Source organism: Pongo abelii, chromosome 1, assembly GCF_028885655.2.
Source record: "Pongo abelii isolate AG06213 chromosome 1, NHGRI_mPonAbe1-v2.0_pri, whole genome shotgun sequence".
In the NCBI taxonomy this organism is placed as follows: Eukaryota; Metazoa; Chordata; class Mammalia; order Primates; family Hominidae; genus Pongo; species Pongo abelii.
In genome coordinates, this window is record NC_071985.2 from 69117857 (window position 1) to 69134298 (window position 16442).

General features: G+C 36.1%; 1 protein-coding gene across 1 annotated transcript in view; it reads right to left on the reverse strand.

Annotated features, from left to right (window-relative positions):
* The window catches only part of XPR1 (xenotropic and polytropic retrovirus receptor 1), a 259764-nt gene that overhangs the window by 89875 nt on the left and 153447 nt on the right, over positions 1-16442 (reverse strand). The window contains exon 3 of the mRNA XM_024239642.3: positions 13023-13124. Within this exon, the coding sequence (XP_024095410.1) occupies positions 13023-13124 (102 nt within the window). The remainder of the gene's footprint in view (positions 1-13022; positions 13125-16442) is intronic.

The window sequence follows — 16442 nt, forward strand, 5'->3', positions numbered from 1 at the left end:
TAGTTTCCAGATCGACGCTGGTTCAAAAACCCAGAGACCCCTGACTGAAGTGGAAGCTGGCCTTGCTTTCGGGTGGTTCCTGTAGCACTGCCACAAGTATATACTGTAGATCTTCCTCTAATCCTTCCTCAAAGGGCCTCGTGTCTATTTACTAGAGGGACTGTGCACTGAGGAAAAGGAAATATCCAGACTTTGCAAAGATTACTAGTCATTGGCTTTTGTATATTAGCTTTGTATTGTTGTATAACAAATTACCACACACATAGTGCCTTAAAGAAACCCCATTTATTAGCTCACCGTTTTGTAGGTTAGAAGTCCAAGCATGATGTGGCTAGGTTCTCTGTCAGGCTCTTCTAAGGCTAAACACAAGGTGTTAGCTAGGCTGCTTTCTCAGGCTCACATTCAAGCTCACTTGGTTGTGGCAGAATTCAGTTTTTTGTAGTTTTAAGACTGTTTCCTTGCTGGCTCTCATCTGTGGTCTGCTTTTAGCTCCTCGAGACTACTCTTAACCCTATCTTCAAAGTCAGCAATGGAGAAACTTGCTCATTTCAAGTCCCTCCCATACTTTGAATCTTTTTCCCTAGGAGTGACAAACTTCTGGAGACTCCAGGCACCACTGTGGTTTAGCAATCAAACTATACATTTATGATATTCAGGTGACAGATGAAATATCAGCCCAGATTAGACACAGAAGACCCAGTTGGTCCATAGATTCATCCTATGATTCCTTTTTCAGTTCCAAGATGTATAACTGGAATAGACCTACTAGGCCACTGGTAGACTCTCTAGTGATTCTGACCCACAGGTAAGAAATATGATGAAGGAAGGAACATGATGAAGAAAGGGCTGTGACAGTTCCTGGAACTTTTCCTTATCAAGATAGAACTGCAGAAATTAGTACAACAATCACAGACTTTAAAGACAAAGGGATAGGATACCTACCACATCCTCTCTTAACTAATTTGTTTACACAAGTTGGATGAATCTTGGTGAATAACCGGATTGTGTAAACTAGGTGATCTCTGTGATAGCAGCTGCTATTCCGGATATGGTATTTTCACTGAGGAAAATCAATACAACCTCTAGCCCCTGGCATGCAGCTACACATCTGATAATGCAGCTACTCACCAGGCAGCAGAGACTAGCACTGAACCCCAGAGACAGTACTATTATCGCTTGGGACTGGCCAGCTACCTACTGGCAGGTTGATTGTGTTGGATGCCTTCTATTAGGCAGGGGGCAGAGATTTGTCCTCCCTGGAATAAAAGCATTCTTGATATGGATGTACCTTCTCCACCCATAATGCTTCTCTAGCACCACCATCTCCTGAAATGCTTTATCCACTATCACAGTATTCTATACAGTCTTGCTTCTGATCAAGGAACTCATTTCACAGCAAAGACAGTAAAAGCAATGGGCTCACAGCCATGGAAGAAAATGGTCTTTTACTATATACCCAGAAATAGATGGCCTAATAGAAAAGCTGATCAATGGCCTAACAGAAAAGTTGGGAGACAAGATTCTGAAAGGATGGGGTTCTGTTTTACAGGATACAATAATGAGGCCATAAGTCCCCACCATAACCAAAATATCCAGTCTAGGAATCAAGGGGTAGAAGTAGGAGTGGTTCCTCTCAATACTATAAGCAATCCACTCACATAATTTTTGCTTCCCAATCTACAACTTAAACTCTGACTGTTGGTTAGTTCTCAAGGGGAAAATGCTTCCATCAGAGGAATACAACAATGGTTCTACGGAAATGGAAGATGAAACTGCCACCTGGCCATTTTGGGTTCTTTGTACTAATGAAACAATGGCAAAGAAGGGGTTTACTGGCTAAAAGTAAACCCCTTGACTGATCCTGATTACCAAGGGAAAAGTGAACTGCTGAAACATAATAGGAGCAACAAGCTCTGGAACCCAGGAGATTCTGGAACACCTCCTATTACTTCCATGACCAATAATATATGTTAATGGAAAACTACAACAGGCCGGGCATGGTGGCTCACACCTGTAATCCCAGCACTCTAGAGGCTGAGGCAGGTGGATCACTTGAGGCCAGTAGCTGGAGAACAGCCTGACCAACATGGTAAAATCAGATCTCTACAAAGATTACAAAAATTAGCAGGGTGTGGTGGTGCACGCCTGTGATTCCAGGTGCTCAGAAGGCTGAGGCACGAGAATCACTTGAACTCAGAAGGTGGAGGTTGCAGTGAGCCGAGATTGCGCCACCACACACTCCAGCCTGGGTGACAGAGTGAGACTGTGTCTCAAAAACAAAAACAAAAAAATCCTACAGCAATTAATAAAAGAACTACTGAGATTCAGATCCTCTAGGAATTAAAGTCTAGGTCATCTCACCTAATAACCAGTTGGGGTTCTAGCTGAGGGCAAAGGAAATATGGAACGGGTCTTGGGAAACTAAACATACCAATTATAACCCCTTGACCTTTTTACTTTGTCTCTTACATCTCTCATATTTTCTTCTCTTTATCGATTTGTGTTGCATTCTGAGTAAATTTTCAGCTCTATCTTCCAGTTTATAAATTGTCCCTTTAAGTCTACCTAAATCTACAGTTTAATTGATCTATTAAGATACTAACTTCTGTGATTATATTTTCATTTGTAGAAGATCTAATTGGTCCTTTAAAAAATATGCCTAGTCAATTTTAATGATTTCTTCTTCTTTGTTTATGGTTTTCATGCTCTCCTTTACATTTTTAATCATATTAGATATATATTTTTATTATTTTCCTGATAATTTTGTATATTTTATGTATCACTTTAGTGTTTTGAAGTAAGAGATTATTAGGATTTCTTTCCAGTCTTCCATATTGTAAAAAACAGAACAATTCACATATTTTAAAATCTCTTACTTAAGTCAACAGAAAATGAATCTCAGGGCTCCTTTTACACATGTTAAACACTTCTATTGCAAACGTGTTTGTCTTATCATCGTTAGGATCAAAACAGTATAGAACTTCTTGGTTCTTTCTTGGTTCATGATGCCCTTAGCGTTCCAGTAATATTTTCATGATGCTTCTAGGCCAAAAGAAACAACTAATGCTTCTATTTATTAAGTAGTCAGGTTCAAACAACTTAAGTGTTTATGTCCTAATGACTTAGAAGCTATGTGAAAAAATATTACACACAATATGCACACAAACATAAAATGAAATAATACAAGGATTTATCTAAGGGCCACTATAAATTACTCTGCTGACTAAAAACTGCAGGTAAACTAGCCAGAAGACAGAATATCATATGTAATAAGATTGCTTAACTTTAATTGTTAAAAGATTAGTATATAAATTTGCTAATTGTTTAGTGTCCTTAGTCAGAATTGTCAATACACTTACACTTCTCATTACATGCATATTAAAAATGTAAGAGGCCCAAACATGAAAAGAAAGAGGACCTGTTACTTCCTGTGTGCCAACAATAAGTCAAGACACAAATGCCTCTCCATCTGGAAAACTCCTTACTCATTTTGCAAGGCTAATCTCAAACACTGCTTTCTATATAAAGTTTTTCATATTTAACAACTCTCTCAGTCACAAATGAAACTCCCACCTTAGGGCTTGTATGGGACCACATACATGCAGCCAAAGCACACTGCATATAATTCTTTGTTTATGTTTGCTTCACTGACTGACTGAACTCTAAAGGTAACAGTTCTAAAATCTTTTATCTTTTTTTATAATGAAAATTTATTTTAAATAATTTGTTTGAGGTATAACTTACCTACCATAGGATTCATCTACTGTAAACATGCAATTCATTGACTTTTAGTAAATTTATAGAGTTTTAGAACATTTCTGTCACCTCCTATACTTCCATCATGGCCATTAGCTGTCAATCCCCACTTCCACCCCTACCCCAGGCAAACACTGATCCGTATTCTGTCTCTGTTGATTTGCCTTTTCTGAACATTTCATGTAAAAGAATCATACAATATATAATCTTTTGTGTTTGTCTGGGTTCTTTAACTTAGCAGGATGATTTTGAGTTTCATCCATTTTGTATCATAATGTAAGTCTGTTATATTGAGTTCCTTTTATTGCCAAATAGTATTTCACTGTGTGAATATATATTTTGTTTAAATATTCTTCAGTCTGCAGACATTTGAATTGTTTCTAGTTTTTTAAACTATGTAAATAATGCTGCTAACATTCTCATACAAGTTTTCACGTGGCCTATCATCATTATCTTTGTACCATAAAGAGCTTGCATATAGTATACTCAATCCATGTTTGTTGAATAAATGAATAAATAGGTAAAAGTTCTCTCCAGTAACCTACATTCCCACATAGAAATGGAGAAGAAATCAACATTTCAGGTGTATTTTGCTACTTTCTTTAAAGTAATGACTCTCTTCCTTAAGGGCGTAACTATGTAGAGGAGCCTATGAGAATCCCTGGGTGGGGGTAGGGGAATATAAACCAAATGTAGTTTGAAAAAATCATATTCAATATTACTACAGCTATGGTATGAGATTTTCATATCTATCAAAGGAGTATAGGTTTAAAAAGAATAAGAAATACTACTTTTGACACCAACTATCCCAATCTATTTTGCAATGACACTTCAGTTTTCTAAAGCCAGATTGCCAGAAAGCTCAAACACATGGGATTGCACAGAACCTGGAAAAGGGTGTGTGTGTGTGTGTGTATATATATAAAAGTGTATACTTTGATCTATGATGAAAATCTACAAATATATTTACAAAAATAAAAATGAGGCCAGGCGCAGTGTCTCACGCCTGTAATCCCAGCACTTTTGGAGGCCGAGGTAAGTGGATCACGAGGTCAGGAGTTCAAGACCAGCCTAGTCAAGATGGTGAAACCTCGTCTCTACTAAAAATACAAAAAAATTAGCCAGGCGTGGTGGTGGGCACCTGTAATCCCAGCTACTCAGGAGGCTGAGGCAGAAAATTACTTGAACCTAGGAGGCAGAGGTTGCAGTGGGCTGAGATCGCACCATCGCATTCCAGCCTGGGCGACAAAGCAAGACTCTGTCTCAAAATAAATAAATAAATAAGTGAATGAATGAATGAATGAATGAATGAATCTCAGGGCTCTGTTTACATATGTTAAACATTTCCATTGCAAATATGTCTGTCTTATCCTCAAGATCAAAAACAGTGTAGAACTTCTAAGTTCTTTCTTGGTTCACGGCATACTTTGTGTCTCAGTAATATTTTCATAATGCTTCTAGGACAAAAGAAATATCTAATGCTTCTATTTATTAAGTAGTCAGGTTCAAACAACTTAAGTATTTATGTCCTAACAACTTAGAAGCTATCTGAAAAAATATTACACACAATATTTCTAAGCAATTTTATAAATATTGATGAAAACAGACTATTTTGCCAATAAACTACAATTTCTACTTATGCCAGTAAATCAAGTGACCCTGAATATGAGAACAAATATTATTATTTTAATAATATGTTAACGCCATAAGCTCTCATACTAAATATTTGATAAAAATTTCCAATAACCATTCAAGAATTTTCAAAGCACCTATGTATCACTCAAAGAGCTAGAATAAGGGTTAGCAATATATTTTGCTTTCACCAAATTCATCGTTCTTTTACTTTTAGAAAAAGTTATTTCAAGAACTACAAGCTATCTACAGAATGGCAAAGCTGTTATGCTGTTATGCAATTGAAGAATAATTCTTTCTAAAATCAAATTAGTGTCTTAGAATATTTTTATTATTTGTTTACCTGTCTTACAATATTACCATCTTGCTAATTCAATTTATGGACCTTGGTGTTATTCAAAATATAAAGTAAGTTTATGAGAATGTTGACCCATCACAGATGATTCAAGATAGTTAATTTTGTTACATTACATGCATTTTTTATACTGCTTTTATCTTTTATCTGGAATTCTTACTACTTGAAACTGTGTACCTCAAATACGAAAGTCTGAAATCTGTATGTGAATAAAACATCTAATTTTTCCACTTTTCTCTCTAATCAGCAACTCACTCCTTAATATCTTATAACTTCAGCCTCAAAAGACTATTTGTTATTGTCTTCATCCCCAAATGTATCATGTACTTTAATGCCACTGTGCATCTGGATAGATTTTTTTCCCTTGCTCTGGAGCACTAAATCCCACCTCTCCCTACAGCCATCCCCAAACAACCTCTCTTAAGAGCATTTGGCCAATGCCTACACATTTTCAAAGACCCAATTTAAATTTCACTTCTTCTAAAGGCTTTTCCTCAATCCCGCTTTCTTCCTCCAAGTAAATTCAAGGCTTCTTCATGTCAGTTTTCACAGTAATTTGCATAACTGTAAAATACTAAATGTCATATTGCACATAAACTTTAAAAAAGTTCATGTAATTTGTAAATACACACAACAGATGTATTTAGTAAATAACACTCTGATACTTTCTATTCTACTATATTCTATCTATATTTTTAAAAAAATGCCTGTGATGACCCACGTACAGTCGTAGCGCCACAGAACAACATTCTGGTCAACGACCGACAGCATGTACAACAGTAGTCCCATAAGATATAATATTTTATTTTTAGTGTACCTTTTCTATGTTTAGATACATAAATATTTACCATTGTTTTACAATTGCCTACAGTATTCTCTGTAATAACATGCTGGACAGTTTTGTAGCCTAGGAGCAACAGGCTATACTATATAGGCTACATGTGTAATAGGATATACCATCAGGTTTGTGTAAGTACACATGATGTTCCCAAAATGAAATCACCTCATGACGCATTTCTCAGAATTATCCCTGTCATTAAGTGACACGTAACTATATTTTAATTTTCTGACCAATTTATTGGGTTGTGACCTACAATTTAAAAAAACCCATTATTTACATGATATTGTGTTTGTTTGTGAAGATGCCATTTGGAAATTGTGTTACTCATGACCATAGACATTCCTCATCTTTTCTTTCAGTCTCAGAAAGAAAAAAGGAAAAATAGGAGAGAGACAGAAGGAAGGAAGGAAAGAGAAAAAAAGGAGAGAAAGAAAATGAGGCTGGTTTTCACAGGGCTTGTTTTTAATAGAGGCTTATCAAACACTTTTTTTTAACAAAATAAAGAAAGGAAAATTTATTGTGGACAATACAAATATTGTAATTTCCTTCAGATGTATTAACAACAAAGCAAGCAAGAGTGGCTGCTTTAATTTCACTTCCTACTACCCTCCCTACTCCTTTAAACAGTTCTTAAGTAACTGATTCTACTGTAATGAACTCAAGAGAATCATGACACAGGAAGATATGTTAACACATGGGAATTTAAAACAATATACCAACCTATGACTACTCTCATTAAAAATACCTACTTAATCTACATTTTAACACACACATGAACAAAGAACAAAACCAGCCATTAAGTCATAGTTTAAATACATGCATACTAGACACATGCATAATTTGTAAAATGAACATTTACTATTTCAGTGTAAAAGATTCTTATGATTCATTGCACACATTTAGTGGTATAACAATATTCAGTGCCCCAAATTCCTTTTGTATAAAAACAATATAAATCAATAATAAAAAAACATACAGCAAGACATTGTAAAACAGGATTACAGGAAAAACAGGAATAACCATATAATAAGAATAGCTCTTAGTAACTATTATCTAATCGGTCTTGCATTTATATGAAGCAAGAAAATATTTTACAGGCAAGATCCTACTAATAACACCAATGCAATTACCTTCCTTCTTCCCTCTCTCCCTCCTTTCCTTCCTTTTTAGTAAAGAAAGAGAGAGCATGTAACACTGCTGTGACTTCCCAATGTAACAGAAGCCAAAAAAGTCACCCAGAAAAAAAAGAAGTTATTCAAAAACAAACAAAAAGCACTTAGCTATTTCAAAATTCCAGCCAATAAAAGAGGCTTGAATGTTTTGTGAAATATTAGAAGCAACACATATATTCTGACTTTTTTTTTAACATTAGGCACATAAACACTGTTTAGAAGCTAAGTATTTTGAATAAAGAGAAAAGGCAAACTGGTCTGAAAAAAGTGAAGTGATCAGTTGGATCACTTGTCCACTGGAAAAAGACATTACTGATCACCACAAAAAAAAGGTTTCTAATGGTATAGCCTTCAGGATTGATACCATTTTTAGTGACAGAAGAGACCTAAGAGACTTCTAGGTTAGGGATTAGCAATGTTTTTACCACAAAGGACCCCTCCCTTTCACAATTCCCTTCTCTTCCTATGATCTTCAAATACTGATTTTATCTATAAATCTAAATAAATGTCAATTTTTTAACCAAAGATACATAATAAACAATAAAGACTAACAAAGTAACTTACATCAGGTTTCCCGAATATTGAAAATAGCTTCTGATCCTAACATGTGGAACCCTAGAGGGTTGGGAGTCAATCTGTTTGTTTTATAAGCAAGTGCGTGGAAGCCTAGGAAGGTTAAACAGTAAATAGCCATCGGCAAGAAAAAAATTCCAAATTTTAGCAGCATTCATGTTATATTTTGATTGGCCTTTTTGATATGATTAGAAACAGACAAAATAAAAATATAGCAATTCGTTTTGGGACATTGAAAGGTTTTAGTCAAAAATATCTCACTTAAAAATGGAGCATTTTTAGCTATTTAATGTGTGAGATATAAGTGGGTGGAGGTGGGTTATTAAGCTAAACTCACCCCATATTGTTTATAGTTTTTCTTGTGCCCTAGTGTCTGACAACTGCAGTCTACAATCTTCTGGGGAGAAGGTGGCTAAATGAGGGAAAAAAGATACTGTTGAGGACCAGAACCAAATTCTATTTCTGTGAATCATTTCTTCCTATTACCTACCACTTCCTGATCTGGCAGGAGTCACTCTAGAGACTACCAATTTGTACCAGTGAGGACATCAAGAGACGTGCCTCACTGGCCCTGCCAATACACACACAAACCAGGAAGTCATCAAATTACAGCACCAAAATTTTTAATAGTAGCTAGCCTAAAATTATTTTTGAGAAGCGACCTAACTTAAAGAAATCATGTTTCAAATTGAAGGCTGCAACCCAATATGACGTCATAAAACCAATTTAGTGGATCATAATTAGCATTTAAAAAATCAAATAGAATAGAAAAATATAGAAAACAGAATATACTACAAGTACTAAAGATGTACTGTTTCATGAAAAAATATCTTAAATTATTTAAATATATTGTGTAGTCACACACATATAGATGCATACAAACATATATAAAACAAACTATCTGAATATGTGTGCTGGGTCATAATGTACATTTTTTTTTTACTATAACTCAAAATATAGAAAGTATCTACTGGCCGGGTGCAGTGGCTCATGTCTGTAATCCCAGCACTTTGGGAGACCAAGGTGGGTGGATCACCTGAGGTCAGGAGTTCAATACCACCCTGGCCAACACGGTGAAACCCCATCTCTACCAAAAATAAAAATAAAAAATTAGCCAGGTGTGGTGGTGCATGCCTGTAGTACCAGCTATGTGGCAGGCTGAGGCAGGAAGATCACTTGAACCTGGGAGGCAGAGGTTGCAGTGAGCCGAGATCATGACACTGCACCCCAGCCTGGACAACAGAGTGAGATCCTGTCTCAAAAACAAACAAACAAGAAAACAAAGTATCTACTACCAAGAGTAGATATTTCTCTTCATAAACAAAGAAGCATTTTCTATTCTTTGTGATACAAATCATCCATTTAGAGTTGAGCTTAGAGATCCTTCTTTTTCAAACAATGTCATAGTAAAAGAAAAAAGCTAATAAACTTGATTTTATATATTCATAGTTTACAGCCTTCCATCATTTCCAATACGCTTTCTCAATCTAGACATTTGTTTCATTGCAAATGCCCTCCTCTTTTAGTTTCCTCCTCCTCCTCCTGCTATATGGTCTTCTCTGTCTACATTGCTGGTTCCTCTTTATCCTTCTATCTCCTAATTATAGAAATTATCTTTCTCCTTGAGAACACTGCAAGCCTTTCTGTATATTTTTCCCATACAGAAAATCTACCTGTTTGCATGGCTTTAAACAATATTTATATTTTGGCTGGGCACGGTGGCTCACACCTGTAATCCCAGCACTTTGGGAGGCTGAGGCAGTCAGATCACGAGGTCAGGAGATCAAGACCACCCTGGTTAACACGGTGAAACCCCGTCTCTACTAAAAATATAAAAAAAAATTAGCTGGGCGTGGTGGCAGGTGCCTGTAGTCCCAGCTACTCGGGAGGCTGAGGCAGGAGAATGACGTGAACCCGGGAGGCGGAGTTTGCAGTGAGCCAAGATCGCACCACTGCACTCCAGCCTGGGCGACAGAGCGAGACTCCGCCTCAAAAAAAAAAAAAATGTATATTTTGTCTCTGTCTTCTAGGTGCCTGTATCCTGGTGAAAGAGACATGCATATATGCCATGTTCTTTCATGGCTCTTGCTTGCATATAAACTGCTCCCTCTGCCTAAGGAAAAAGCCCAGCTACAAACGAAAGATGAGGGGGAGGATATAAAATTAAGAAATTTGCTTGCTCATTTTTTTTTTTTTTTGAAGGGAATGACTTGCTAAGGAGATTGAATTGGTAAAAAGGGAAGTTAAATATATTTATTTAATAATTCTTAGAGGAAATAATTACTGGAGCAAGGTCTTGAAGAGTTGAAATTTAGTCAGTAGTTGTAAAGATCTCCCATGGAATAAAGAGGGTTATCTCTTCTACAAAGATTGGAGGAAAATAAATAAGGATGAGAACGTCTATAGGCATTTGGGAGAGAGGTGCAGATATAATACCATATATCTGCATGGTATTATACATCAACAGAGGCTGATGGCCTTTATTTTTATTTGTAAAGCAGGGGGTATAATGAGCATGATGGGGAAGATGGTGGGGTTAGAGAATTCTGGAGAACGATATAAGGTTTACAAAAGCAATTTGGACCATGAAAAATGATACTGATTAGGACCCACAGGAAGCTTTGAGGGCACCATCACAGGTGCAACACAAATTTATAGTGGTTCCAATTTATTCTGCTGTTGTCCTACGCAGCCTCTGGGGTAGGCATGAAGAAGGTAAAGGATGAATTGGTTGAGTTTTACTAGGCAGATGCAACATAAGGCAATGAGGGTAAAGGGATTAAAAACACAGGGGTCAAAACGGTTACAATGATTGATGGAGAAGAAAATAATTCTGGCTGGGTGTGGTGGCCATGCCTGTAACGCTAGCACTTAGGAAGACAGAGGCAAGGAGATAGCTTAAGCCCAGGAATTCAAGACCTGCCTGGGCAACATAGCAAGACCCCATTCTCCAAAAAAAAAAAAAAAGGAAAAAAGAAGACAAAAAAAGAGTAGGAAATAATTCTAAGACGTGTATGATAAACTGAAATAAAATGGGAGAGTCAAGAAACTAGAGCTCTGTGAGATGGAAAAACAGATGTTAAAGGAGTAGGGGAGTAAAAAGCTAAAAGGCTGGGAGACATGGTCATAGACTCATACTAGGTTTTAGTATTTTGGAAGAGAGGAATTCTGGGTGATGGGTATGGCTATGTGTGTATGGGGCTAAAGTACAGTGTAACTGAAAATGACTGTCCACAAGGACATTGAAGTCATCCAGCATGATATGAAAAATTAAGATAGAGATTTATTTAGACTGGGAGCCAGGAGTCTAAGTTCACAGTGAGCAACCAAGAGGTCAGTAGATGCTAACAAATAGGAGTGGAAGAAAAAGAACAATACTGATGCTTAGAAGAAGATTCATTTTTATAGAAATACACAGAAATACTGATTTGGAAGAACAATGGTAGCTAAGAGAATGCTGGACTCAGTCTCTTGTCTTCTGGCAGCTCTTTCTCACTGACTCTTTTTACCTTTTTCCATCTCCTGCCTCCCAATACTCTATAAAAGAGAATGATCAGCCTCTAGTTGAAGGTGCTGCTGAAAAAGGATATCTGAGTAAGATGCTTCCAGAAGTTGTGGACAAGCCAGGAAAAAAATCATCCGAAAAACAAATTAGTAAAGTCATGAAACTATTCATCTTTAGACTAATTCACACTAATACCTGGTTTATGATTATGCTAGTTATAAGATTATGGTATTTCCAAAGTCTTTGCCAAGAGATGAGAATATATTCTCAATAGCAGGCATGTAATTTGCATATTAAATATGAAAAGAAAAAATAGAGTAATTTTATATTTTTGATATTAAATAAAATTACAGATTAAATTTTTTTTTTCATCAATTACTGCTCAGGGAATAGATACATTACATTCAATAGCATAGGCATTCCAGTTATTAGGCTGTAAATCTGGCGGTGTAACAGGAACTATGTGTAAGGTTTCCAGAGTCTAGATGAAATATCCTTCTGAATCTAACTCACTTTGTTCAGATTCTGTACTCATGAAACTATCTGATTATTAACTAGGTCTCACAGGACTGCTGATGTCTACGGTAGTGCCCTAGAGTAAAGTTTCCAAAATTTTTCACTATAAAGACATTGCTTTACTAATGTATATTATGTACATTGCAACATACATGTGTAAAAAATAAAATTCAAAAGAGTCAGACATAAATATATATAAGTTTCAATATTTTCTTCTCATATTCGAGTGGCATACAGTAGATGCCACTCTGGAGGCCAGTGTTTTAGAGAAATAAGTATGAGTGTTCTAGGCAATGAAAAGGTATAAAACTGCCATCATTGATAAGCTGGAACTGTGTAATTCATCTCTGGCTAAAATGATAAAAACAAGTTTCTGGCTCTTCAAGCTTTGAACTGGGCCACAGTGAAGCTCTACCGAGGTATTGTCTCTCACTGAAGTCCCAATATCCTTTTGACTGCAAGAGTTTCTAGGCAATGACCACAGAAAGCTTAAACATTGAGAAACCAGATGTGTTCTTATCCCAGCTCAAGAAAATACCTCTTAAGTGCAGTATAGTAAGGAAAACAAGACTCAATTTAAAAACATTGATCAGAAGTTTAAACAATGATATGGTACAATTTATCCTTCCCCGGCAGCAAAAAAAAAAAAAAAAAAGTCTCTTAATTACTCACCTGAATAAAATGTGTTGATTTTGGCAAGTTCTTTTTCACAGGTTTGGAAAAACTTCTCTTCAAACTTGGCAAAATACCTCTTTACTGTGTCCTCATCTGTAACTGAAAGACAGGAAAACAATATTTAAATTTAATGTCCAAAGGCCAATTGAGAAAACTAAGGAAACGAAAACTAAGATTACTTTTTGAGTTTTTAAAATGACAACTTTATATGTATTTCTCTGAAAAAATGAATTGTGAACCATATTAAGAAAAGACTACTCAAAGACCTCTTCAGGCCAGGTGTGATGGCTCATGCCTGTAATCCCAGTACTTCGGGAGGCCAAGGCGGGCAGATCACTCGAGGTCAGGAGTTGAAGACCAGACTGGCCAAATGGTGAAATCCCGTCTCTACTAAAAATATATAAATTAGCTGGGCGTGGTGGTGGGCGCCTGTAATCCCACCTACTCTGGAGGCTGAGGTAGGTGGAGGTTGCAGTGAGCCAAGATTGCACCATTGCACTCCAGCCTGGGTGACAGAGCAAGACCCCATTTCAAAAAAACGAAAAAAAAAAAAAAAACCTCTTCGTAAGACCACACACAAGCCTTCTTTAAGTGAATGAGACTTTCCTAAAGCTCTACTATAATAAATTTATAATGTTGGAGAAAACAAGTGTTCTAAGACTTTAGAAGAGAAAAAAAACTGTAGACAGAATTGATCAAGTAAAATTCAAGGTACTAAGAGCTGAGCTGAGTAGAATTCATTCAGCAAGAGAATAAATATCTTAGGGAAGGAAAAAATGCAAAGCAAAGGTATGAAGACATGAATGTATGTTTCTGGGAAAAACGAGTTGATTTTGTTCTATGTTAAATGGCTATTTATTTTCACTTTAACTGTACCACATACAGAGAAAGAAGTGTGCACTGAAGAGTGTAAATTACAAGTTCCAAACCTTCAGGAGCTGGGAAGGTAACATAAATGTGTTGAGCAAGTAGATGATTGTGCATATGTGGTGAGAAATGACAAAGTGACACCTTCAGGAGAAGGAGTGGTTGGGATTCTGACAAGCTGGAAAGCGTATGTCTGTCTAGTTGCTGCCATGTGGTGATGTGGGCCCAGTTTGTCAAATCTTTCCATTTTTCAGGAGAAGCTATAAATCCAGATATTTTAAAAACACTGTGTGGGCCAATCAATACATGTTTCTGCAGGCTGGATCCACTTTCTCAGTTCTGTCACATAGCCTATCAACCTACTGAGTCCCATATGTAGAGATATATGTAACTTCAGGAACCCCAAGCCTAAAAGGGTATGTTTCTCGGCCAAGTGAGATCTATTTAGACTCTCTAGATGCTAATAAAATTAATAATACAGAACTATCCTATTCCTGGATCTCTAAGGTACCTAAGATTGAAAAGTGTAGAAAAAGTATAGATTCCTTTCTGAGCCCCGGGTCCCCCAAAACTCAGTGCAGACCCAGAAACTCTTAAAATAATCCAACTGTCTAGGAATAAGGAAAATGGTCCAAAAGTAGTATGTGAGACACATACACACATACATAAATTCATATTATTACATGGTATAATTTGTAGTACCACAGATATTTTAAAGAAAAACAAAAGCTTAAGGTTCTAAAAAGCATGCTGAATCTATTTATTTTATTTGAATAACACTGCACAAAACTTTTATTTACATATACCTGCTTCTCTATTTCATATGCTTTAGACCTGAGTAGATAATGCAGGATGTTGTATTGATTCTAGAATAAAACAGGATGGCCACTTTAAACTCCATAATCTAGGTACAATAAGGGCTATAGCTGTCCAGGGTCACTGGGAATTATTTTTTTCAAAGCATGAAGTAGGTCACAGCTTTTTCTTTTTCTTTTTTTTTTTCCCCGTTTTTTTTTTTTTTTAAAGCTGAGTTTGACTTAAGGAAGCTCTATGGTAACAGATGCAGCTCTTACAATAGCATCTAGCTATAGCTGATATAAAATAAGAGTAACAGCTTATTCTACTTAATTATCTAATTATTTTTATTTTATTCTCTATTGTTAGGAAAGAAAACCCAAAAGCAAAACATGGGCTTGGTCATATTTATTGTGTTTTCCTCTTAACAGACAACTTTTATTAACATAAAGCAATACAAATACAATTGTTCAGCAAAATGACTTAAACATAGCTTCTGTTCTAAAATAATTTTTAATATATATTAATGTTCACATAGGTTGTATATTCAACATCAACTATTTATAGTATCACCAAGAATTCAGAAACAAAAAATCCAGGCCTCTGAGAAACTAAAATATACATAAACTTCATGTGTTAAAGCATGAATATTCTACCCATGAATCAGTCTCCTAAGAATTTATTTCTTTGCTTTAAAGATTGTTTTATCTGGCTGCGTGTAGTAGCTCATGCCTGTAATCCCAGCATTTTGGGAGACTGAGGCAGAGGGATCACCTGAGGTCAGGAGTTCGAGACCAGCCTGACCAACATGGTGAAACCCTGTCCTGTCTCTGCTAAAAATACAAAAATTAGTTGGGCATGGTGGCTTGTGCCTGTAATCCTAGCTACTCGGGAGGCTGAGGCAGGAGAACTGCTTGAACCTGGGAGGAGGTGGAGGTTGCAGTGAGCTGAGATCTCACCACTGGACTCCAGCCTGGGTGACAGAGCAAGACTCTATTTCAAAAGGAAAAAAAAAAAAGGAGAGAGAGACAGATTGTTTTATCTAAAATACTGGCAGTTTGTTTAGTTTTCTAGTTCAGACATAAAATAGCCACTAATCAGAAGAAGGTAGAGTAAGGTTACAGTAACACACACACATACACACACACACACACACACACACACACACACACACAAAAACTAACAGAAGGAGAAAAAATATAAATAAAACAGCAAGAATTGTGTGCAAAATAAGTTAAATTAAGGACAATGTTTTTGTCTTCTCAGATTTCAAAAGACTTGGTAAACTACTGTAATTAAAAGTATACTTTTAGTAAATAAATGAGAAAACCACAGCAAAAAGAACAGAATACAGAGTCCAGAAGTAAATCTGCATAATATATATAAATTTAGATCACAATAAAGGAGGCTCCAAATCTCAGTGAGAAAAAGAATGAATTATACATCAATAGGGCTGGGTCAACCAGCCATCAATTTAGAAGAAACTCAAAATGGAGTTAAAGAGATGATATAAAATACTATAAAATATAGAACATTTCAATAATTCCACATGGGGAAGGCCTTCTTAATATTACACAAAACACAGAAGCCATAAAGGAAACGATTGACACTTTCACAAAATAAAAAATTTCCATTCCATAAAACACCACAAGCAAAGTTAAAAGAGAAGCAGCATAAATATATATCTACAACATTTAAAATAAATGATTAACATGCAAAATATATTTTTAAAAATTATTACAAGTCAATATTAAA